We start from the raw sequence: 24044 nt of genomic DNA, 5'->3' as shown, positions 1-24044 counted from the left end.
CTAGCTGAGTAAAAAAATTCGATCATTTTTTTACAAACGTTTCTCGACTGCCTCACTTTTGTTGCCTGTTTTCATTTTGAAACACCCCATTCACAAGATTGCTGTTTTTATTCGGGATCAAAACAATAAATCGTCTCCTGTGACAATGTCATAAACAGCATTAGAATGTCAGTGGTTGTACTTCATTAGCATCTGTGAGCACCGGAAACTTTGTTGTCGTTGGATCCGACAACAAAGTCACCGAACTTTCAATTCTTCGTGTAAAATTTTCTGAATTTGGCTCATACCCATCCCCAAAAATCCTCGAATTGTCACATAGGTAACTCTTCTTCTTGTTTTCTTTAGTTTTCTTCAATTAGCCTCTTAACATTAGCCAGATTATTTTCGTTGACGGCAGTTGAAGGCCGCCCTTCATGAAATTCGTCATGTAAAGAAACCCGAACTCTCTCAAATTCAGCAAACCATCGTGCACCGTGAGGTGCTCCACCAAGATGCTTTTCTCCCAAAAGCATTTTGAAGTAGAGCGGCACAGTCTTGCGGAGAGCCTTACCTTGGCACTGACTTAAAACCTATCAATAGGTAGCACATACAAATAATAGTATTTTATTATTATTAAAGGTTTACAAGAGAGGTGTTTTAAATTTAATTTTTATTTATTTGATACTTTTCAGTTTTTGAAGTCGGTTTTTTAAACGTATTTTTTTATTGACACTAAAATTTGTAGTAAACCCCCGCATAATATAAAAAATATTTTTTATACTATAATTTAAGTTAAGTAATGTTTAAAATATCATTATAAAATTCATAGAAATAAGTTTTTATTTGAAGTTTTAAAAAATATAATTTTTTTTGTTTAAGTCATATGGAGGATACCCACTCAAGCAACATGACTGTACGGTAGCACTTCATTACAACGAAGCTTGTACGATGTGGTATTGCATCGGAAATTTCCAAGTTGCGTTTGTGCGGGATTTTGCAGACCATGCCAAAAGGCCGCTAACCTTGCTGATCGAAAAGAAAATAATGGAATGCATTAATCACTTACCTAGTCATTTCTTTGATTAACGCGAGTGTTACACATTTAACGGCCGTTCTCTTACTTGAGATAAAAATCGTAACTATCGTAGTCTTCTCTGTCCCAATAAACTTATCGACGGACACTTTATCCGTACACGCCGTCTGTCAATGGGACGACGTATAGCTTACCAGCGATAGAAGTTTGTATTGAAATTTCAATTCACGCGTCCTAATGTAAGGCAATAAGAAATTTTGAAATCGAATCCTCGGGTTAACTAAAAGGAATAACAACAAAAATGTAACTTTTATGCAAAATCTGACGTAAAAACACAGTTACAATAACACGCCTTTTAATCCTTTAAGAAGTAATTTATTGACGACCCATATAGCCGAATGGTTAGTGACCCTGACTACTAAGCTAGAGGTCCCGGGTTCGAATCCGGTAGGTGCAATCATGTTTTGTTTTTTTTTTTGTTTCCGAGTCATGGATATTTATGTATGTTTAAGTAAGTATATTATATTAAATATATCGTCTTGTACTCATGGTACAGGCTATGCCTAGTTTGGGGCAAGATAATTTGTGTAAAAGTGTGTCAATATTATTATTTTTTTTTTTATTTAAATCACTTACCCACTTACGATCACTTACTTGACCCTGGACCCAGGACTCCTTTGTCCCGCTCTCTCATTGATAATAAAATCTTTAAATAAACTTAATTGATAAACATATAGATCTGTTGATGTAAATATGAGCGAGGACATTGCATTAAAATAGTGTATTATTGCCGCAGAGTTTACGTATTGTTTACGATAACATTATCACAAAATATTATGAATGGTGTGACGCGGAACCCGCCTCGACTCGACGTGTCATCGTATCATAATAATATTATCACTCTGGTGAAAAAACATATGGCAAACAGTTTAGTAATATCACAATTTGTTTACAGAAGTAATGACATCTATTTGAAGCTGAAATCGAGCAAGGCTGGAGAAAGCTGATATGGCTGCCAATTATTTGGGTTTGTCAAAGTCTTGCTGTTTTTTAACTGACTTCAAAAAAGGAGGAGTTTCTCAATTCGTCGGTATGTTAGTTACCTCAAAACTTTCGAATAGGTGAACCGATTTTGATAATTCTTTTTTTATTTGAAACATGGTGCTTCCCGTGCGGTCCCATTGTAATATGGTCCAGATCTGACTATGGCATCCATGAGAAAACCATAAAAGTCTTAAATTTGCTATACATACTTATAGCAAAGAGGATGATAAATTTATGAATAACTCAATATTGCGCCAACCGATTTCGATGATTCTTTTTTTATTGGAAAGGATATACTTCAGGATAGTTTGTCGAGAGTTTGGTTAGGTTCTGATTACGGTGTCATCCAAGGTATATATAGGTGGGATATGTGCTTGAGTCGCGAGAGGCGATAGCGGGCCGCGGCGGAAGACACCGATTACAAAAATAACAATAATCGTAACTAGAATTAGATTAATTAATTAAATTGTATAAATGTAAATACGCAATATTTTTTTTACTTTCTAGTGGATTAATATTATATCTTTTGTTTAGGAATAGTGTTTTTTAATCCGGTTGTTTTTTGTTAGAATTATTTTTTTAAATGATAACTTCTTATGGGAGGGTAAACCGCTTCGTTACGTAATGCGATGCTACCGTCAGATAAATTCATTTACGGCTTTAAAATGGTATTAAAAAAATTGTTTTAAAATGCTCGGTTATATTTTTTGAAAATCACCAAGTGTATTTGTTTATTTATTACAAATTTTGCAATTAATAATAAATTTAAGTTTTCATAAACTTTCTGACATTTGCGACGTTCGTTTTGGTTTCTTCGTCCATTGTTAGGACAGGCAAAGGGTTCAAGCCCATACAGCCACATTCAATAATATTCAATAATTAACTGCCATAGCTGTCTTTGCTTACATGACATAATAAATAAAATAAAAATTATATTTTATCAAAGAACAACTCATAATTAGTGTATTATATCAGAGGTACAAGCAATACTTTCCTTAATAAAGTTAATATGTAATGCTTATCAACAATAGTTTATTAACACTTTCTAACCTCACAGACATGCCATTCGATAAATCTGTACACAACAAGTATTAATTATAAATGTTCCACTTACAAGTAGCGCCATTGATAACTTTATCTCGGAATTATTTTTCCTATATTTATTCAGCTGATTAATTTCCTCATTCCTCGTTGATAATCCCCATTATCGCGGGAATTTTTTGTAGACCTACATTTAGCGATGGCAGGGCCAATAGTTATGTAACTTACTTTTCAACACACTTGCTCGTAAAGTAGGGCCATTAGGGCCACCGAACACGTGCATAATAATATTACACACTAGTGCGTAATAGTTAACCCTACGAAGTTAAATTAGTACTTAACTACAAATTATATGAGAGTAAACAGAGCCTATTCAATTTATCCGGATAATACAGTATTATTTTGTAACAACAAAGAGATTTTATGCCGCTGAAAATCCATTTACATTTTTGAAATAAATAAATGAGTCCCCTTATTAAGACAAAAAAACATATATTATTATCAAATTATTGATAGAAAAAAAATTATCACAAAAATTATAATTTTAAAGTAATTTGTTGGATATACGTACAATTTTTAAGTCAAGTTTTAGTTTACAGAAAAATTTAAAGAATTAAAGCCGCCCGAAATACTAAATACAGCACAAAATGCAAACGAAAGCCTAAATCTAGAGAAAAGTACTTACGATAGTTTAAAAATGTATGCAGTCCATGTTTATTTTTTCTTCGCAAGTTGAAAAATTGTGTATAAAACTCGTGAGCCACTTACTCACTAGACTAGACTCTGTCTAGTGACTAGACACTCGGCTGATTTACGCCCTCGATGGGCCTGCAAACCACAGCCTCGTTTATAACAACCCTACCTCACTTGTATCATAATATACTATTTAGAGCAATGCGGGATCAATAGGCAGGAACAGGTCAATCATTCCGTCTAATGTCCAAAACTCACTGTCGGTGGGTGATAAGGCTTATAAGTACAGTAATAGCAATTCGAGGACATACGGTGCAGCAGTTTTAAAGACTCATTGTTTTTTATCTTATGTAAGAGAAACAGACGAGCATAAGGATTACCTGACTTCTGAAGCCAGCACACTTTCTAGCGTTTTACAAAGCGCAGGTCCGGCCACTTAATGAGTATTTCTGTCATCTCTGGTCTGGCGCGCCCCAGTATCAGCTCGAACCGTTTGACCGCGTGCAACGCAGAGCATCTTAATTTGTCGGGGATTTAGTGCTCAGTACATGGCTTCATTGTGTATCTCTTACTGCATTTATCACGGGGAGTGTTCCGTAGAGCTGTTTCACCTGATTCCTGTCGCACAATTCCTCCACAAATAATAATTTGGATATCACCCGCATCATCTGGATTTCTGGCGGTCCTCCACAGTGCGGTTTTCAAGGAACTTTCATCCACGTAAAAGCAACCTGTGGAATGAGGTTCCATGTGTTTCGAAGAAGATAACGACAGGGTTACCTTCGAAAGAAGCGCGTACTCTTTCTTAAAGGCCGGAAATTCTCCTGTGATTCCACTGGTGTTGCAAGAGAATGTGGTCGGCGGAGATCACTAAAAGATGGCAAGGGTTCACTTCCGTCTACATTCTCCTACAAGACCAGAGGAATCACAGGAACATTGCCATTGAGAAAATAGTACGAGTAATACGCTAAAACTTTGTTGCTGTGAAGCGGAGCTAGGCTGCTTTATACGAATTTTCACTTAAGACCGCTATCCCAAGTAATCGCCACAATAGCGCATAATTGAAACCATTTCTTAAAGGTTTGTATTAAGCTAATATTTTTACAAACAATAAATATATATCTACAGAATATGAGAAGAAAATTTAATTTTTCTTTACATTTCTATCTTTAATAAACATTGCGAAAAAAAAAATACCTCTAACATTAACAGTTGAAGGCATGTTAATCATTTAATCTACATAAAAATTGTGAGAAAATTATTTATTGTCTACCATCACTATTTAACATGACATAGTTTTGTTAGTTTTGTAAAGAAAATTGTATTATGTTTGTAATAAGTTAAAAATGCTTTTAATTCTCAATTAAAACTATGGCGATCTTGTACGGAAGAGGTAACCTAGCTCCGCTCGATTCCTCAAGGCCGTTGGCTCGGTCCCCAGCCTTAAAGCAGGCGGGCGTTTTATTGGTTCACTTCTTCGATCTGCGTTTTAATTTTTACTATTTTCTGCTAAACCATGTGACTCGAGCCTGTGCGTAGCAAAATTAAGGTTTAATGTAATTCTGTGTATCAAAATTTTCACCGCTCCGCTTAGCTCCTCTCTTCTCCGCTTCAACAAACCTTTACGTGGGGCATAGTGATGAATGTATTGTCTGTAATAATACTCACTCTCACTCACTCACACTAGCATACACACACACAGTTTTCAGACTTGTTTTAATTGTAAAATTTGGTTTTTACTCATTTCTGTTTACTTCTATATTGTTTATCAAATATTATGTATCCGCTCAGGAAGTTGCGATATATTCCCAACACAAGTGTCCTAAGACAACTTACTGGGAAGTCTCAACCACTAAAAATATATATGTAATCTTTGAAATAAACGAAATTTATTTATTTATTTATTATTATAACTAGGCAAAAGCAAGTTCAGCCTTCTAAGCAAAATAAATAATAAAATAAGAGTGATTACACGTGTTTCACCTTTACACGAGGCATCAGGAGATGTTCACTCGTAAAATTCTGTAACGAGACTAGATCTCGTCGTATTAAGGTCGGTTTAAGGAAAATCTTATCGAAATTTACACTCAAGAAAACTCTAATAATATTGCATGGAATGAACAAATTTCTTATAGTAAACGATTATATGGAGGAAAACACTAGATAGATCTAAAATGCAAATAATTTTATTATTTGTTTTGCAACTGAATTGAATTAATGTGGGTAAATTAAATTATTTATTCATTGGTAACAGCACTTACACTTACATATCCATACAACGTGGACTCATACATGATCCAGACACAATCTCACTTACTCACACCTACATACACGATTCGCGCTCGTGGCACGTTTTCTGTAATACTTTTATAACATTTTAAATTGATTTAAATTGTGAACCTAAAATTTTTCGAATTGTTAAAACTGATGTTAAACTTCCACCAGTTTTAACAGTTACAGGATTAATTCCATTAGTTTTAACGTTAACGGAGCGTTGCTATTCTGGCATACGTGTTCTTCATTTAATAGAAGGTCATATCCACTTTATACAATTTTATTGCAATTTTTTATTAAAGTGAAACTGTTATTACATCGTCTCAAACTATTTCGTCTGTGTGTTGCATGTTGCGTGACGGTCGAGCGGCGCCTATAGTTCGCAGCAGCTGACCGTGTAGTGTATAGACTCATTTGTGCCAGTGCTCCACGCTATTTTGGTTGTTTTTAATATGTGTATATAATCTTAATAATTGTTAAGCATTATGTATGTCGTACTCTCCCTGATTAAAAATATTGATTGAAAAGTATTGGGAATCAGTCACCCCATGTAAACTGTAAATGTATATACATGAAAAAGTATTCAAATTATTCAAATTTCATTATTTTTAAACCTTTTCAATCAATATTTTTAACCAGGGATAACACACAAAATTCAATAAAAATATTAGTTGGAGACTTAGTCTACTTTTATTATTTCCCGTTATCATTCCAATTTTACAAGTATAAAATTAAGATTGATAATGCGATTTTTATACCCTTAATGGAATATTATTCCAAAAATTTTTAGTTAAATGTCTATAATGTGAAAGAAAGTTTCACTTTTACCGTGGTTTCATAAAACCACACAATCCTTTTATTTATTTTATCATTGTTTACGTTCTTACTTACAATGTCAAGGACAGAGGCTTTTTCACCACATATGTTTTTATTTTTTTTACAATAAGGGATGAGACGAGCAGGACGTTCAGCTGATGGTATTTGATATGCTCTGCCCATTACAATGAAGTGCCCCTCAGGATTCTTGAAAAACCCAAAAACTCGTAGCGGCAATACAATTGCGCTCGTCGACTTGAGACAAGATGTAAAGTCTCATTTTCCCAGTAATTTCACAAGCTACGGCGCCTTTCAGACCGAAACACAATAATGCCGGCATCCTGTGCAAAGGAGCCTCCCACTGGTGGATCTCTCATCTCCGAATGAGATCGGCTTTATTTCTTGGCGTTGCGAGGTGATGTAGGATCTCTCTACATCTTCTAACGCATAACACGGACATAGCTCAGATGAGTTCTTCAACACCAGATATTATATTATTATAATAATAATAATTCCTTTATTTCAGGCTACATGGCTCATAAAATAAATACCTTATAGTCTAACATACTTATGATATATAACTTAAATCTACGTCACATTTTCGCGGTGATGTGAGGCGCGGGTTTGGTAGCTTCCGGCGGTCGGCGACGTCCGCGATACTTGCGGAACACGACCCCCTTCGGCCACAGCTGCACGTCCAGGAAGGTTGATATATGTTCAACGAATGTCGGGACGCGAACAACAAAAGAGTTGAAGTCTACTGTGTGACGCGTCACCAACTTTTGGACCCCCAACCGAAACCTTGTCTTCTCCACCAAGTACTGAACAATGTCGGAGGCCTTGGTGGTGTGGTGAAAGCGAGAGACGTAGATATACGTCGCTGGGATTACGGGACGCAGGAGCTGGTTCTGTCCTATCGGTGCTATATTAAAATGCGAATTGATGATGCCTCGCGTTCCACAACCGCCTGCTTTGTAGATTCACCTCCCGGCTCCTTTATTCCCGATTCAATGCGAAAGATCAACTACTTGCCCTGATGGCTCTATGGTAGATTCTCCCCCCAATGATATCATAAATATTGTCTTTATTTGTAAATTTACAAACTGTGGCAGAACTTTATTAATAACTGTATGGCCATTAACTATTTGTTTTACTATCTATTATTACAAGCTTTTTATTAGCTTAACCTGTAAGTATGTTTGTTTGTAACCGACTCATCTGGGAGCGATTTAGACCCACTTTAAACGGCCAGATTTCGTTCAAACGTCGTAGATTTATCGAGGACCGATGATATTACAATAATTTGATATAAATATTCCATTTTTGGATTTGCAAAATAAGATTTTTGTTAATTTATATAATTTTCATCTGTCGTCTATAAGGCCTAGATGCTAATTTTTAATTTCAACCGTTATCTTTACCCAATTTATTTAATATTAGAAAATTTTCGAATACCAAAGAGAATTTTTAATTCATTAATGAAAATAGTATTTTAATAAAACTGAAAAAAACACGCTTTTATAAATAAAACAATATTTCTCAGTTTAGTTGCCTATAAAAAAAGTGTTTTTTTAGTTTTTTTTAACTACTATTTATGTCGTCTGTCACTGTGTAGTATTTTGCTACGGAATGCGTCTGTTATTATATTGATAATATTTTCAAATAAGACATTGCCTCAACTAACATTTTTCTCAACGGTCATTCATTGTGCATTGTTCTTTGGTACCTATTTACTCAATGTTTACATAATACAAAATATAATGCCTACTACTCGGCTAAGTCGAGTTAGTAAGTCTTTTGTGGGGCGATGTATATGCTTTTACCACAAGATCCCAGAAAATGTTCAAAACAACAGTATAACGTTATTCAAAAGAATTGTTAAAAAACGTTTGTGTGGTAAAGGTTACTATAACATAAATGACTTTCTTAATGATATCACAGATTGGGAATGGAGTGACCGCCCTCAGGCTATTAAATAATAAGTTTAATTGTACAATATTACTTTGTAAACATATTTATTCGATGAAAAAAAAAAGCCCGCTGAGTTTGTTGCGCCCATTCTTCTCAGGTCTGAGGCATTCATTTTGGAATGGGTGGTAGTTTTTGACTTTCAATAAGTGATGTCACATCCTATTTTGAATAAAAATATTTGAATTTGAATTTGAATTCAACTTATCTGTTTGTAGAAACTGTTGATTATATACTTTTATTTGTCTTAAATATGAAATACTCGTGTGGCAAGGCTTAGGTGGTCACTTACATACAGAAGACATCAGTGTAGCAGCAGTCAAAACAATATAACTACATATGTTATGTATCAAAGAAAGAAAGACATGATATCAGAGATGAAATATTAATAAATCACCTTTAAGGTGTTTATAATATTATTAATTTTTTTATCTCTAAAGAGTAAGCATACCAGTGGGAGGCTCCTTTGCACAGGATGCTGCCTAGATTATGGGTACCACAACGGCGCCTATTGCAATTTCTGCCTTGAAACAGTAATGTGTAAACATTAATGTGTTTCGGTCTGAAGGGCGCCGTAGCTAGTGAACTGGACAAATGAGAATTAACATCTTATGTCTCAAGGAGACGAGCGCAAATGTAGTGCCGCTCAGAATTTTAGAGTTTTTTCTAGAATCCTTAGCGGCACTGCATTGTAATGAGCAGGGCGTATCAATTACCGTCAGCTGAACATCCTGTTCGTCTCGTCCCTTATTGTCATAAAAAAAGAAGTCTTCATTAAATGAACAATCGATAGGGAACGAATCAGTTTTCAATAATTGATTTAAAGAACGTAAAGTACATACACGTACTGTATTTGTTTCAATTTCCACTGCGTACAAATAGGCAGTGTTTTCTAGTCATAAAAACTTATATCCTGTTGCGTTTTATCTTTGAAATCACATTGAAGTATGTTTTACTGTTTAGAGTTTAGTTCATAAAACTCTCAAGAGATGGCGTTGACTATGAGGCTTGATATTCTAAAACGCGCTAACAATATTTTGTTGTATTTAGTTAGGTCAGCCAATTTCTTTAAAATTTGTGCGGCTACGAAGGACTTCCGAGTCCTCACTCGCCTCCTCACTCATAAGAGTGTTGCTTATCACACCTATGCGCTCCCGGAAGACCGCAAAGTGAAAGCCTTTCTACGTGGCGTCCCATATGAACTCCCCAGTGAGATCATCCTAGAGGACCTGACCAAGCAAGGGTTCAAGGCCGAGGCTGTACACAAAATGTACAGCCGATCCGGCAGGAAATACCCACTGGCTCTGGTCATCCTCACCAATGTCCCCGAGTCGAGGGAAATCTTCAAGAGAGAGCTCATCGTATGTGGGCTCTCAAACATCCGTGTCGAAGCTCCACACAGACGGGGCTTCCCAGGGCAGTGCCATCGCTGCCAGCTTTATGGCCACGCAGCTGCAAACTGCTCAGCCCCGCCTAGGTGCGTCAAGTGCTTAGAGCCACACACAACCAAGGAGTGCAAACGCACCCGCGATGCGGAGACTCCTCCCGCTTGCGTCCTTTGTGGGCAGGAAGGACATCCCGCGAACTACCGCGGATGTCCCCGCGCCCCTCGTCCCTCAACATCGAAGCCTGCTAAGAAGCAGTCTTCAAAACCAGGGCCACCTCCGGCCACTGGCACGAACTTCCCTCAACTGAGGAAGAGGACAACCGGGCCTTTACTCTCCACTTGTTGGAGACAAGCAGCCCCGGTCTCCCAGACATCCAATGTCAATTCCCGCCCTGTACAAGTCACCCCGAGTGGCCGCAGATGGGCAACACCTACCCAACCAGACTCAGGAGTACAAAACCCCCTGAGCTTCTTGAAGAATGGAGAATTCGATATTAAAGAATTCAACATTCTCGCCAACAAATTTAAATCAGCTAGGTCTCCTGCTGAGCGCCTTGTTGCAATGATAGAGCACCAAGACCTGGTGAATTCTTTGTACTAATGTCCCAATCGCGTAACGCTTCATCACCGAACTTGGGGCGAGTGAAGCCTCAGGGCTTATCACTTGTCTCATTCAATACGCGCGGCCTGCGTACCAACCTCCCAGAGATTAAGGAATTTGTTCGCAATAAGGACATCGACCTATTGCTTATCCAAGAAACATTCCTTAAACCCGACGCTTCAAAGGGCTTATCGATCCCTTCCTACTCTCTTGTACACAATGGCAGAGCCGACGACCGTCGTGGCGGAGGCACAGCCATTTACTACAAGAAATCCCTTCATTGCTCGCAAATCGCTACTCCAGTGCTTACCAACATGGAAGCAACCGTCTGTCAGTTGGGCATGTCAGGTCATCCGTCTCTGATCATAGCCTCAATCTACCTCCCTACTCTCAAGATCCCTCTCCAGAGTGACCTTGAGACTCTCCTCTCTCTAGGTGACTCAGTCATCTTGTTTGGGGATTTCAACTCCAAACACACTGACTGGAAGTGCCTATCCACAAACGGGAATGGCATCAAGCTCCGCCGTCTAGTTAGGTCTATGGACTTAGACGTCCTAAGTCCCACCTCTCCAACGCATTACCCGGATAACGTAGCACACTCTCCCGATATTTTAGACATCGCCTTGGTCAAGGGTGTCGCTCTTAATTTAAGGGCGATTGAACCACTCGATGACCTGGGCTCCGACCATCGTCCAGTCTCCCTCAAGCTCGGGCCCCATGCCGCCACCCCTACCACCATACACCCTAAAACCCTCACCGACTGGGAGGGTTAGAGGGAGTCTCTTGCATCAACTTTTGATGCCCACAATTCACCGTATGCAATCTCGTCCAACTATTTCGATAGTACGGATAAGATTGACATCACGGTAAAAGCACTTACTCAAACAGTGCAGTCCGCTCTCCATGACAACGAGCGGGTGGTTAAGGTTAACAGCCATAAGCTCCCGCTTGATGTCATGAACCTCATTAGAGCCAAGAATGCAGCTCTCAGAAGAGCCGCCAAGTACCCAACGCCCAACTATAGGTCACGCGCTAACTTCCTCCAGAGCCAAGTTAGGTTACGTCTCTCCGAATTGAGGAATTCCAATTGGGATTCACTCATGGAGAACATATCCCCTTCACACCAGGCGTATTACAAAGTGGCGAAAGCCCTTCGTACTGACGCAATATTCCACACTCCGCCTTTGATACGCCCCGACGGCAGTACAGCTTTCGAGGACAGGGATAAAGCGGAGTGTTTTGCTGAAAGCATTGCTTCACAATGCTCACCCAGCACTTCTTCTTTCGAACCCCTCCACGTAGCGTCGGTGGAGAATGAGGTCAGCCGTCTGAACTCAATGCCTCTCACCGACGATCCCATTTCAACTTCTGTAGAGGAGGTTAAATCCATCATCCGTGGATTAAAACCTCGCAAAGCTCCAGGAGCCGACGGTATTTCCAACCTGGCGCTCAAACACTTCCCCGAGCAGGTGATCTTCTTTCTTGTCCTCCTCTTCAACGCCTGCCTCGACCACTGCTTCTTTCCAACCGCTTGGAAAGAGGCCATAGTTATAGGGATCCCTAAACCAGGAAAACCCCTCAATATCCCCTCCAACCATCGCCCCATCAGCCTCCTCAAGGCTATGAGGAAAGTCTTTGAACGGGTTATTCTGTTCCGTATGAGAAAGCATCTCTTTCCAACGGACGGCCCTCCCTTAATAATAAATCAACAATTCGGCTTTCGTGCTAAACACTCTTGTCCTCAGCAAGTCCACCGCATTGTAGAGTACATCTACAGCGGGTTCTATCCCAAACGTAAGAAGACAATCGCTGTCTTCTTCGACGTCGCCAAGGCTTTTGACAAAGTCTGGCACGAAGGCCTAATATATAAACTCCACGCTCTAGGCCTCCCATCCCGATTAGTCCGCATAGTAGCTTCTTATCTTCACAAACGTACCTTTCGTTTCAGACACGAAGGTGTCCTCTCCTCCCCTCGCCTGCTCACGGCTGGGGTACCACAGGGCTCAGTGCTCTCACCACTTCTATACATATCATATACCAACGATATTCCCATCCCTAGTAATGGAGTCCAACTCTCTCTTTTCGCTGACGATACCGCTCTCTACGTCCAGTCCCAACAGATATCTTCAGTCCTCTCCAGGCTCCAACGCTCAGTTAATGAGCTAGGTGACTGGTTTAGGAAATGGCGTATTGAGGTCAACCCGGAAAAAAGCTCCGCAGTCCGTTTTGATTTTAAGCGCAGACGCTTCTGCCGCGATCGACCCATTCATCTATTAGGCTCCCCTATCCCCTTCAGGTCCACAACCAAGTACTTGGGTGTGACCCTCGACTCCCAACTCACCTTCAGGCCTCACGTCAAGAAGGTGACCGGTACCGCCCGCTTCTATCTGTACCGCCAAAACAGTATGTTAGGTAGGCACAGTAAAATGTCTTTTAGGAACAAGCGAACACTCTTCAAGGTTTGCATTCGACCGGTTTTGACTTACGCCGCTCCAGTCTTCGCTCATGCGAAACCCAATATTATAGACAAATTACAAACAGTTCAATCCATTTTCTGCCGTAAGGCTGTCAATGCCCACTGGTGTGTTCGAAACGCAGACCTTCACCGGGACTTAGAGCTCCCCACCATCCAACAACACCTTAAGTGCTTGTCTGAAACTTTCTTTAAGTCCTCAGACAATCACCCAAATCCCCTGATTAAGGAGGCAGCGGATTATACCGCCTCCCCTCCTTCACGTCATCAAGTCAGGAGGCCCAGACACGCCCTCTCCGATCCCCCTAACAAACTCTCGTCTGACCTGGAACACCTCTTGGCATCCGGGGACAATCAGACGCATTCACCTCTATTTTGTGATCATCCTTCTGATGTGACTAGTCCCAATTAGATAGCACCTTCTGTGCAATATCCCAGCGGAAACTCCATAGGGAGTGCCGCTTGCGCCTCTCTCTCCCCATGAGAAGGTCGCCTTCGATGTAGGCTTAGAGGGCACCTGCCCAAAGCCAACTGCAGGTGGTGTTTAGTGGGTAGGCACCTAGGTTTCACGTGAGTCCCACATAACCAACGCAGACTTAGGCTGCGCTGGTATGCATGAGCATTCACCACCTCCCTCCCGTCGTTATCCCGGAGGGTAGCCCATTCCCTTGCTTGGGCGCAAAAAAAATTAAAAATAAAAAAAATAAAATTAGTGACTCGGACATAGGCTCTGTCCAGACTTCAGACTGAGTTTTAGAATCTAGATAAGGATTCAAATACGATATTGGAGACATTAGTATGTTTACTCATCGCTGCAATATTCATTTCTTGTATAGGATAATATGTGAAAGTTCGATATTTGCAACAGACCTTTTGATTGCTAAATAATATTTTATTATACTTAAGCTGTGACACTTTACCCTCGCGACGTTGAAAATGGCTGACATCCAGAGTCCAGACAAAGCAGCATATCTAGCTTACATAAATTAACTTTATAAACCAAAATTGTGAACGATGCGGGACTCTCGCGTTCCGTGCGAGTGCTCTTCCACTGAGCCAAACGTTCGAGTTCAACACTCAGGTTGTGGCTTCATGTACAGGATCTACTTTTCAGTTGATAACCTGCTCAACCCCAATATCTGCATATTAGGAAGGTGACTTGAGATGTTGCTCTTGCAAATCTTAACTGTTATTTACTTACTTAATTGTTTTTTTAAGTGATAATCCTTACTTTTGGGATTTATTACTTTAATTAAGTGAGGGGCTAGCTTGTGTATCAGAGATAATTTTTTTTATCTCTTAATATACCTTCTTGAAATTCTGAAAGTGAGTCGATGGTGCAGTCCTCAAACAACAGTTTGACAGGATCTGTTATTCTTCTGATCTTGCAGAAGAGTATGAGCAGTGATCGCTTATCTTCAAGTGACCCGCAAAACAGTCCTTCCGCAAATTCTAGGCTTATATGACACAGGTGTCAACAAAATTGAAAATACAACTTCTTCAATGACTGGCTACTTTCTTGTGATACTAATCTGGTGTTGCAAAAGAGTGGAGCTATGATAAGGTATCCCGTAAGTTGTTTGTCATAAAATAAAATAATATATAAAATAAAAATCATAAAATTGTTTTTAAACCAAACAAAATGTTATTAATTCTGAGTTGGATTATCTTGGCATTTCTTTTATCTATTAAGCCTAATTATTGATAATATAATTTTTTTTAATACATTCTTTTATCAAGATTATATAGTATTCGTTGTTTATCCGCTCCATTGCAGAAATCCACAGGTTTCACTTAACCAGTTGATTCCTTGCCCATTAGCGCCCTCTTATATAGAAAAGAAGTTCAGTAGTAATCCATATACATAAATGAGATTTATGAAACAGCAATAGCCATAAACTTTACCACTAGCGCAATAGTCTTGCATTATAAGATAATTGTGCGCTAGATTCATATAATGTCACATTTTCGTAACGTATGTATTACATTATGACTCGTATATTTTACGGCCATTTTGAAACGCCACAAATGAAACCACATTGTAATTTCAATATAAATTTAATTTCACTATTACATATAGATGCCTAAAGTTACAAAATGCTCCGCTCAGCGGAAAGGTACGTCGGTTAATAAATAAACTTATACTAAATCAGTCTAACGGTCGCGCCGAGCGCTGGTTCTCTTAGCCTAGTATCACAGATGAGTAGAGCGGTGGGGCGGGAGGTGAAGCGAACCCGCATGGGAGGGGAGTGCGGGTCGCGGGGCGTCTGTCACTCGTCTGACGCGGAGGAGAGTTGAGTGCTGCCGCCAGAGCTGAAGGAACTCCTGCATGCCGCCTCAGACCCACTCCCCGACACTGATGTGCGGTTCTCATTCTCTCTCCTCTCACTTCGCGGTGACAGCGTCCTCAACAGCTCCAGAGCAGCACGAGCTCTCTGCCCATCTGCTGCAGCAGCGGTCGCCACTCCCGACACTCGGTCCCACGCACTCTTCTCAGGAAGCAATAGCCGTCTTGCTTCACGCTGCACGCGACGTGAACGCAGCGCGAATAGGAAAGGGGATGCCGCAGACGCGAGCAATAGTAGGGCTAACGCTGAAGTACGCACACTGTCCGCTAAGCCCGGCACCACAGCTGATACCACAGCCACAACTGCATGCGGAACGTATAACAACACTAACGCACCCGTCAAAAGTCCAACACGGGCAGCACGAGATTCTTCCCTATATCTAAACAAAGAAGCGTTCGATATGCGACACCTTATTGACGTGATCTTAGAACCACTATTCACAGTTGAAGGAGTCTTTCCATGCACAGATAACAGCGGCACGGCAAGAGACGGCGCCGAGCTGACTGCTGGAAGGGTCTTCCTCAAATCTTCGTTTGACTTTCCTTCTCTTCGCGAGTTGCGGAGACTCGCGACAGAAGGACATCTCAAAGGGCAATCTGGAGGCAGCAAGAAGGGTCCATACTTGCGTTCACCCTCGCCAGCATTTGGGACATCAATCTTCAACGTCAGTCCCTCACCTTCTTCTATTAAATCTGGCAAGTTTATATGAGGTTCATGAAGCTGTAGTGCGCTGGCTCCATTGGCTCTTGCCCGTAATCCAGACGATCTCGCCGCGCGGTATATTCTGGCATACATTAAGCAGACAACGCTCACTGGAGCGAGGACACCAGCGACTAGGAACACTACGTAGTACGTCAACTCAACGACGTAGAGAGCCGGGTTGAGGGGATAGCAATACTTGAAGACAGCAATGGTCGCTCTGATTGCGGTAGCTCCAGCTGTGATCAGCCAGGTGACAGCACAAAGCGAGGCCGGCCGGCGTTGAAGGAGGCGTGTGTGACAGCGAAGCGGATCAGTTACGGCATGGTGCTGGTCTAAAGCAATCAGCATCACGGCGAGTAGCGCCGCCAAGCTACACGTGGCCGCCGCAGCATCTCCTGCCTCCATCCAACCAGCTCGCTCTCTTGCTGCATGCTCACCGAACAACGCGGGAGCCAGTAGAGAAGTCGTCACAAGATTCGTCGCCAGCAAATTGATGACAAACCTGCAACAAGAGAAAGCAACGTTGAATTTACAAATATTCGGATATTTACATTCACTGTTATGGTTTGTTGAAGATTGATTGGCATTTAATGATGTAATGGGTTTGATATTGTTAAAACATGTCCAATGTTTTATGTCACGTCCAAATACTGAAGGTCGGCGTAAGAATAGACGGAAATCTTACGAATAACGTGAATGTATGTCCTCGACGTGCGAAGGGCAACAATTGGCGCGGCGTTTTGTTTTAAGATAAGATCAACATAGCGTTACATAATTGCATTGTCCTGTTGAATGATGGCGAAATATTAAACTCGACCGTTTCGTAAATCAACAACGTGATATCATTTAATGCACGTGTCAAATACGAATGGGGTCGTTAAAAGTAGCTTAGGATTAATTGAGTTTGTTAAGCGTAGATTGTGAAGTTAATTTATAAAATACTTTGAAAAGTTGAATAATAATTGTTTAGCAATGTGCAACAGAGGAAGGTGTTTCTGTGAGCTATATTAAATTTAATTGGGGACCTGAAAGGCCATCAAAACATAACACGATATTTCATTTTCATCAGTAATATTATTATGTTTTACAAACACATTTCGTTTCAAGGCTTAATATATAATTTATTACGACATACTTTGACAATATTAAAGATAAATTGATTGAATAACCTTTACTTTGGAATATTAATAATATCAAAATAATATGATCAAGCGATATTTCAGAGCTCTATCTTTGCAAAGATACAAAGTAGGCTGTTGAATTTTTATTGTAAAAGATAGAGAATTATACAAAAATTAACCAGAATATCCGATTATAATAATTTTAAAGACTCCTTGACGATATTTTGACATTGACTTTGAAAAGGAACCATAAGAATAAATAGGTTATGTTATATTTAGACATATTTCCTTGATGTCTGTTTTAATATTGGTCTAATATCTAAATTAACTCAAGGAAATGGCACAATATAATAGTTGTAACCTTTGAAGTGAACGAATGAAATATAACGCTGTGAATGCAATATTATTAGAAAAGAATTTTTATTACCGTTATCAAATGATTAAAATAAAATATTAGTTTTTAATTAAATTGAGGTTAAATAAATTTTTGATAACATATTATATCAATTAAAATGTCAAAATATATTAAATGTCAATTAGTAAGTTTGTATTTTAATTGTATTATTATATTTGACGTGTAATAAATCTATATTTAAGAAATTTCTAATTTAATTTTAAGGTATCTCTGGAACCATAAGGCGTAGATTTGGTAGGAATATTCCTTTCACCGAGTAGAGCTAAGAAGGCTTTTACGAAATTCTACTCGCAAGAGTTTTTTTTGTTATGAACAGAACAACGCCTATCGAGTCAGATAGTATATAATATTCTTAATTAGATTAATACTTGAAAATCTTAAAAAAAATGCTTGTGTGTTAGCATATGATCCATTGCATATATTATCCAGAATGTTCTTACGTACATATGCAAGACAGACCTTGCGGTTGGGACTAGGTGGGGAGCTCAACACGGGACCTTGGCGGTGAGATTTATTTGAAAAACAAATTAAATTAATTCAAAGAATACATTACTGAGCGGAATCATATTGGCTTCGGTTGAATATTTTATATACTCTTGGAATTGGAATTATGGAGTAGAAAGACATAATATAATTTTAAAGTAAATATGAGGGCTATGCTCTGAGTTTCCCTCCGAGATAAAACTGGAAATGAGGACATCCGTAGGAGAACCAAAGTCACTGACATAGCCCAAATGATTGCGAAACTGAAAGTGGCAGTGAGCAGGGCACATAGTTCAACGGACACATGGCCGTTGGTGCAGTAAAGTCCTCCAATGGCGAACACGTACTGGAAGACGAAGTAATGGTAGGCCAGGTAAGATGTACTGATGATCTGGTCAACATCGCCGGAATACGTTGGATGAGAGTAGCGTAGGAGCGATGATCGTGGAGATCTTTGGGGGAAGTCTTTGTCCAGCAGTGGACATCTTCCGGCTGATATGATGATGATGAAAAATTTAAATTAGTTTAACAACTCGTGTTTCGTTTACTATCAGATTCTATTATCAATTGTTAAAATACTACAGTTGTCGGAGTTAATGTTCGGAAGTGGAAATGGAAATGGTATTGAATTGAACTAATCTGTCATGCTTGGCTATATAACGTCCGTTGGGGTATTTCATATTTCTAACCTCGTCTTGATGAATAGCTCTCATCTCATCTTTTCTCTATGCTTAGACTTTACTTAGCCGAGTGGAAGCTTAGCATAATCTTTGTTTTCGTTTTTAGTCATGAGACAGCTAAAATTATGCTGAGCTTAAGCTAACGGCCGTTCCCAATATACTATGTACAGATAGAGATAAATTACTACCTTCTACTGTCAGTAATTAGCTGTCAATAATCTGAAGCTGTCCCAAAATACCCGATAAGTCATTCTTATCGCCTTATATTGGGACAAGTGAATTGAGATTTCCATACAAACTTCTATCGCTGGTAAGCTATACGTCGTCCCATTGACTGACAGCGTGTACGGATAAGGTGAGTTACCGTCTATAAATTTATTGGGACAGAATAGTTAACGATAGTCACGATAAATCGTGAGATATAAATATCTCAAGTAAGAGATAGACTGAATATTGGGAATGGCCGTAAGGCAGCCCAATGCAAAAGTCAAGTTCGCGTTTTATTACCCTCTTCATTATTTTTAATACTAGGACAAACGAGCAAGCAGATTACCTGTTGGGAAGTGATCACCTCCGCCAATGCTATCAAGCAATCAGGTGAATATTAGAAGAACAACAGAGATGTTCAACAACTTTTCATCTGTATTATACCTTCCAAAACATAATGTTTCGGTGATTTTTTTTCATAAATTCAAATTAAGCTGATTTGGAATATCATAATATTAATAATCCAAGGTTAATTATAACTCTTATGCCTTTGAAATATGACGTCATCGTAGTATATATATGAGTGGGAAGTATGTCACACTGTCGTTTGATGAAGACCGTTTTTCCGCTAATAAATTCATTTTTATTGTCACAAACATCTTAGAGAAGCTGAATATTAAAACGCAGTAAAAGTCAGTTTTCACTGAAAGTAGCTAATAATAATTTGTAAACATCAGAAATTTATTTGAGTGCTTGTTGTTTTGAAAGCAGACATTGAGATTTTTCCAAAGCCAATCTTGTTTTGTTTTTATGCAATCATCAAATTATTTGAAAGCAACTCTAAATATGTGTGTGGAAGCATTAGAAAGGTCTTTCATGCTATAATTACCTTTATACCTAATTAAATAGTAACTTTTCACCAAACTTCGTGGAAAAAAAAAGTCAATTACTAAACGCCTTACATGAGTAAGTCAAAAAAATGTAGATTAATAAGTAAAAACATAGTTATTGTTATTGAGTACATACATATAGTACAATACAGTTTATGTATCAATCCACACATACTGTAAATAAAATAAAGGAATTATGTGATAATTTTATTAGCTATTATATAAAAAAATTATAACTTTAATTTAACAAAATAAAGAAAAATTATACGAAGCTTACACTCAGCTAAGTTTTAACTATGTAAAGTCTCAGCAATGTCTAAGTATGCTCTATAGAACAGCCTTAGATCCCGTCGATTTCCAATCAGTTACTGTTAACGTTGAATTAAACCATTAATAATATATGTAACCGCAATTCAATTCTACCTATTACTTCGCATAGCCATGACTAGATGACGCTAGTACTGGAATGTACAATAGTTTTAAAACACACTATTGGTATTTATTGTAAATGTGTTAGTACTTGATTAAATACCAAATAAATTGTCGGTCTACGCAAAGCAAACCTGTGGTGGTTTATTAAATTATTATTATTGCAGTACTGAATTCCATACCCCTTCACCCCTCCGGCTTCCATCAGTTACAAAACCCCATAAATTGTCAACACAAAAAGTATTTATTATAATAAACCTGTTTCACTTTCGCTAATGAACGTTTATGTTACATATTCGTAATGGAGCTTTTATACGTTTTGTCTACACATACGTAAACAAGGCCGGGGAAACCCCGCGCATTCGGACAAATAAATACAAGTCATGGCCGGTGACGTTGTTGTATCGAATATCTAATAAATTATTATATCTAGTTATAAACCTACCTTATTTAAATTATCACTGATATCATTATCATTGATCTGTGATGTGAAAATACTTGGTTATAAACTTGTTAACAAAATTTATGAACGATGCGGGACTCAACCTGAGAGTTGAACAAGACATACAATATTTATCATCGATACGTCACTCGAACGTCGCACGGAACGCGAGAGTTCGTGGGTTCGAGTCCCACATCGTTCATAAATTATGTTTTCAAATTTAATTTTTATAGCCTTGGTTATCTTTTTTATTGAAGAGGAGGCTAAACGAGCGTACATACGGCTCTCCTCTCTCTTTTAACTTCAGAGGTTCAAACCGGGGGCACCGTTATGAGTCATAAGACTCAACTTTACACCTATTACGCCACTTCGAATTTATGTACAGATTCCTACCGTAGAAATAGTTCTCAAATCTCATAATCTTATAGATGTAGTTGTTAAATTATTTCTTAGTATCTTTATATGTACAGATAGATAAGTTTCCATATAACGCCTCATTCCACGTTATAGGGATATATTTGTATATGTACGTGTTGTTACGACCTCGTAATTAGTAAAAATCATAATATTAATTAATCATAATTCGTAACACGTATTTTCAACACAAACAAATTTAATAAAATAATTTAATTTTGTAATAACAATTGACACTCGTGTAAAGGTATGCGAATCTAATTATGAACTGTACAAATCATTATAAATTTAACAGTACAGAAATATGTATGTGGGAGATCTGCGCGTTATATGGAGACGTGAACGCGTAATATAATCGAATATAATCGAACGTTATAAGAAGGATTTATGCAGCGAATACCAGTGGGAGGCTCCTTCGCAGAGGAAGCCGGCAAGATTATGGGTACCACAACGGCGCCTGTTTCTGCCGTGAAGCATGTGTAATTATGTGTAAACATTACTGTGTTTCGGTCTGAAGGGCGCCGTAGCTAGTGAAATTACTGAGCAAATAAGACTTAACATCTTATGTGTCGAGGTGACGAACGCAAGTGTAGTGCCTCTCAGAATTATTGGGTTTTTCAAGAATCCTGAGCAGCACTGCATTGTAATGGGTAGGGCGTATCAATTACAATCAGTTGAACGTGCTGCTCGTCTCGTCCATTATTTTCATAAAAAAAAGAATACCGTAAGCGGTATATATACTATGCTCTGTTATTCTCAGTCGTTATCAATAAACCACTTAACAAAACTATTCCATCAAACATAAACAATAGAAAGTGACACTTTGTCTTACAAATGTACATTTAATTGATTTTTAAAGGCATTCCAAATAGCTTGTGTAATTACAAAACTCGTTTAATGTTACCAACACGAAAAATGTTTACGTCCTCGTAAAATATTATGTCGAAGTGATAAGCGAGTAACTGTCAGATGCTCAAGTTTTATGGCCGTATGCTCATAGATTTGCACAGGAAAAAAGGTTTTTTTGACGTTTATACATCTGACAACCCCTATAGCCCAGTGGTTAGTTACTCTTCCTACTAAGCTAGAGGCCTCGGGTACGAATCACGGTAGGTGCAAACATTTACATGATGAATATGAATGTTTGTTTCCGATGGATGTTTATAAGTGCTTATATAGGTTTTAGTAAGTATATTGTATTAAATATATCGTTGTCTTGTACCCATAGTACAGGCTATGCCAAGTTTGGGGCAAGATAATTTGTGTAAGAGTGTGTTAATATTATTATCTTTAAATTTTCTTCAATAGTAGATATCAAAGTCAAATTCAAATGAAATTTATTCAATTCGGCTTAAACTAGTCGCCTTCGAGTAGTCACTAAATACATTCTTTTAAATTACTGAATTTTCCATATGTTCGGAAAAAGAAGAACTCGTGAGAAGAACGTACTACAAGAAACTAAGCGTGCAGTATTTTCAATCAAATAGATTATTTTACAATGGTTGTAATATACATAACAAATTACTCTATTAGGTGCTGCATCCAATATCATATATTATAGTGCTTAAATAATATAAAATATTCCATAAAAAGTAATTAAGAATAAACTGTATAAATATAAATTATCGTATATTGGATGTATCAACCTTTAGAGCTTGAATTCATTTGTTTGTGTAAGGATGCTTCGTGAACATGATGGTCGTGATAACCCAGACTGCAGAACCTTTAGAGCTTGAATTCATTTGTTTGTGTAAGGATGCTTCGTGAACATGATGGTCGTGATAACCCAGACTGCAGAACCTTTAGAGCTTGAATTCATTTGTTTGTGTAAGGATGCTTCGTGAACATGATGGTCGTGATAACCCAGACTGCAGAACCTTTAGAGCTTGAATTCATTTGTTTGTGTAAGGATGCTTCGTGAACATGATGGTCGTGATAACCCAGACTGCAGAACCTTTAGAGCTTGAATTCATTTGTTTGTGTAAGGATGCTTCGTGAACATGATGGTCGTGATAACCCAGACTGCAGAACCTTTAGAGCTTGAATTCATTTGTTTGTGTAAGGATGCTTCGTGAACATGATGGTCGTGATAACCTAGACTGCAGAACCTTTAGAGCTTGAATTCATTTGTTTGTGTAAGGATGCTTCGTGAATATGATGGTCGTGATAACCCAGACTGCAGAACCTTTAGAGCTTGAATTCATTTGTTTGTGTAAGGATGCTTCGTGAACATGATGGTCGTGATAACCCAGACTGCAGAACCTTTAGAGCTTGAATTCATTTGTTTGTGTAAGGATGCTTCGTGAACATGATGGTCGTGATAACCCAGACTGCAGAACCTTTAGAGCTTGAATTCATTTGTTTGTGTAAGGATGCTTCGTGAACATGATGGTCGTGATAACCCAGACTGCAGAACCTTTAGAGCTTGAATTCATTTGTTTGTGTAAGGATGCTTCGTGAACATGATGGTCGTGATAACCCAGACTGCAGAACCTTTAGAGCTTGAATTCATTTGTTTGTGTAAGGATGCTTCGTGAACATGATGGTCGTGATAACCCAGACAGCAGAACCTTTAGAGCTTGAATTCATTTGTTTGTGTAAGGA

The 24044-nt window shown here is 38.5% G+C and overlaps 1 protein-coding gene and 1 long non-coding RNA gene across 2 annotated transcripts in view; one reads left to right on the top strand and one right to left on the bottom strand.

Moving 5' to 3' along the window:
* LOC126967401 (uncharacterized) overlaps positions 1–24044 on the top strand; it is a 557714-nt gene that overhangs the window by 158347 nt on the left and 375323 nt on the right. The gene's annotated exons all lie outside the window — the stretch shown is intronic.
* Positions 15349–24044, bottom strand: part of LOC126967378 (D(4) dopamine receptor) — a 43626-nt gene continuing 34930 nt past the window's right edge. The window contains exon 2 of the mRNA XM_050811819.1: positions 15349–16861. Coding sequence (XP_050667776.1) covers positions 15580–16861 — 1282 coding nt within the window. The 3' untranslated portion in view covers positions 15349–15579. The remainder of the gene's footprint in view (positions 16862–24044) is intronic.

Source organism: Leptidea sinapis, chromosome 13 (assembly GCF_905404315.1).
Source record: "Leptidea sinapis chromosome 13, ilLepSina1.1, whole genome shotgun sequence".
NCBI classification, from domain to species: domain Eukaryota; kingdom Metazoa; phylum Arthropoda; class Insecta; order Lepidoptera; family Pieridae; genus Leptidea; species Leptidea sinapis.
The sequence above is the reverse complement of the archived record's forward strand: the minus strand, read 5'-3'. Positions and strand labels throughout refer to the sequence as shown.